At 66.4% G+C, this 2292-nt stretch overlaps 1 protein-coding gene across 1 annotated transcript in view; it reads left to right on the forward strand.

Annotated features, from left to right (window-relative positions):
* FURIN (furin, paired basic amino acid cleaving enzyme) overlaps positions 1-2292 on the forward strand; it is a 13104-nt gene that overhangs the window by 5341 nt on the left and 5471 nt on the right. The window contains 4 exon segments of the mRNA XM_035893983.1: positions 303-401; positions 1133-1228; positions 1791-1919; positions 2182-2258. Of these exon segments, the coding sequence (XP_035749876.1) occupies positions 303-401; positions 1133-1228; positions 1791-1919; positions 2182-2258 (401 nt within the window).

Below are 2292 nucleotides of genomic sequence, written 5' to 3' on the forward strand. Positions count from 1 at the left end.
CCCCCCCACCGTAGCAGGGAGTGCTGGCTGGCTCATGGAGGGGAGCAGCATTTTTGTCTCCTGAGGTTGGTGCCTCTTCTGGGCTGGCTCCGAAAGGCCTGTCCCTCTCTGCTGCTGCTTGCCCAGGGCCTCCCTGCTGGGGCAGCGGCTTTGTTGGACAATTAGGGAGTTTCTGCCATGCGGAGACCTGCGGGAGGGTGAGCTGGGCAGAGGCCATCCCAGGGCTTGGGATTGCAGGTGGGGGGATGGAGAATCAGGGAGACTGGGCTCTCATGTCCATCCTGCTCCTTCCTCTGTTGCAGATCTTTGGCGACTATTACCACTTTCGGCACAGTGGCGTGGTGAAGCGTTCCCTCTCGCCCCACCAGCCCTGGCACAGCCGTTTGGCCAGGGAACCACAGGTACGTGCAGCGGGGACCCTGCCTGCCATCTGCGGCAGCCTGGCTTTGGTCCTGGGCACTCCACACTGGCATGTGAGCCAGCACTGGGCGCAGGACGGGGCTGAGCTGCCTTGAACCGTCCCCTGGCATTGAGGCTGTGGCAGAGCCGGGTGGGAGCCCAGCACGTGGCTGGCGAGGGCAGGGGGTCAGCGGAGCCAACGTCACCGTCCTGAGGGCTGCTGTGATCCCAGGGCACGGGGCAGCCTCGGCTCCCTGGAGGGCTGTCCGTCCTCGTACGCCAGGCAAGGTGTGCAGGGTGGCGTTGGCAGTGCCAGATCCCAGCACGGTGGGGCTGCCGTGATCTCCAGCTCCTGGCTCCGCTCCAGGGGCCTGGCACGCTGGCAGTGCAGTGGGGCGTGCAGCACGTCGCAGCGGCTGGCAGGCTCTCATCACCCTGCTGCTCGACAGAGCTCTGCGCTCTGACCTGCCCGCTCCGCTGGAGCAGAGCCTGTCACGGGGCACCCCAGCACGGCTGGGCCAGGGAGGCCAGGAGGGGCTGTCTGGGTGCTGCAGTAACTCCTGCGGGGTCAGATGCTCTGCCAGCGCAGGGCTGGCTGCAAGTTCCCCAGGGGGAGCCTCTGGGCAGGCTGCTGGCTGGGGGGCAGGGGGCCCGGGGAGCTGCTGGCATGGCTGCAAGCTGCCGAGGGGGCAGGTGGGGCAGTGGGGGAGCCCCATCCTCTCTCTGTCCCCAGGTGCAGTGGCTGGAGCAGCAGGTAGCAAAGCGCAGGACCAAGCGAGACATTTTCATGGAGCCCACAGACCCCAAGTTCCCACAGCAGTGGTACCTGGTGAGTGCCAGGCGGGGGCTGCTCGCTGCCGGGCCAGGAGGGAAGCTGCGCAGTCATGACAGCGAGTTCTGGGGACGCGGATGTGGCACGCATCCAGGCTGGCGGGGAGAAGGAAGGCCCGAGGCAGTCGCTCGGTGCTGTGGGTCCTGGGACACCCCAAGGAACAGGCTGTGCTCACAGAGCTGCAGCTCCCTGCCAGGGTGCTGGCAGGGTTGGGGGGAACCCAGGACTGGACTAGTGGGGAGCAGCCCTTTGCCTGGCCCAGGAATGGCATCTGTGCCTGTCTGTGTCATCAAGCTGGGGCATGAGCCTGATCTCTGCGAAGGGACCCATGTTTATGGGGGCCCAAGCACAGGTGGGGCTCAGGCTCATTTCAGAGTGGCCCTTCTTGGGCAGCCGTGCCCAACCCTGTGCCTGGGTACCCTGGGGTTTCCTCATCCCCATGCCACAGCAGAGTGGCGTGAAGGCTGTCTCTTGCCTGCCCTTAGAGCCGGGCCTGGGAGGGGTCCAGCCCACCCCCGCTGCTGGGCGCAGCTCCTATTGCCAGGGCTTCTCTCGGCAGTACAACACGAACCAGCGGGACCTGAACGTGCGTCAGGCCTGGGAGCAGGGCTACACGGGCAAGGGCATCGTGGTTTCCATCCTGGATGATGGCATTGAGAAGAACCACCCTGACCTGGAGAGCAACTATGTAAGTGTGGGGCGATGCCGCAGGGCGGTGTGCCGCGGGAGCCTCTCTGGGCAGCTGCCTCCACCCGCTGCAGCCCCGGAGCTGCCTGGCACGGGGCTCCTGCCTGCTGTGGCGGGACGTGGAGGAAAGCGGTGGGGGTGGGACCGGAGCCTGCCCCCCTGCTCAGCCCAGCCTCAGGGGTGTGGAGCACAGGCATGGCCCCACAGCGGTAGGGCTCGGTGGGCAAGGTCCATGGTCTCTAACTGCCAGATCTGTCTTCCAGGATCCGGGGGCGAGCTTTGATGTCAACGACCAGGACCCAGACCCGCAGCCGCGTTACACCCAGATGAACGACAACAGGTGAGGCAGGAGGCAGCGGCGGGGGCGGCAGAGC

The sequence above is a fragment of the Egretta garzetta genome, unplaced genomic scaffold, assembly GCF_000687185.1.
Source record: "Egretta garzetta isolate BGI_Z169 unplaced genomic scaffold, ASM68718v1 scaffold975, whole genome shotgun sequence".
Classification (NCBI taxonomy): Eukaryota; Metazoa; Chordata; class Aves; order Pelecaniformes; family Ardeidae; genus Egretta; species Egretta garzetta.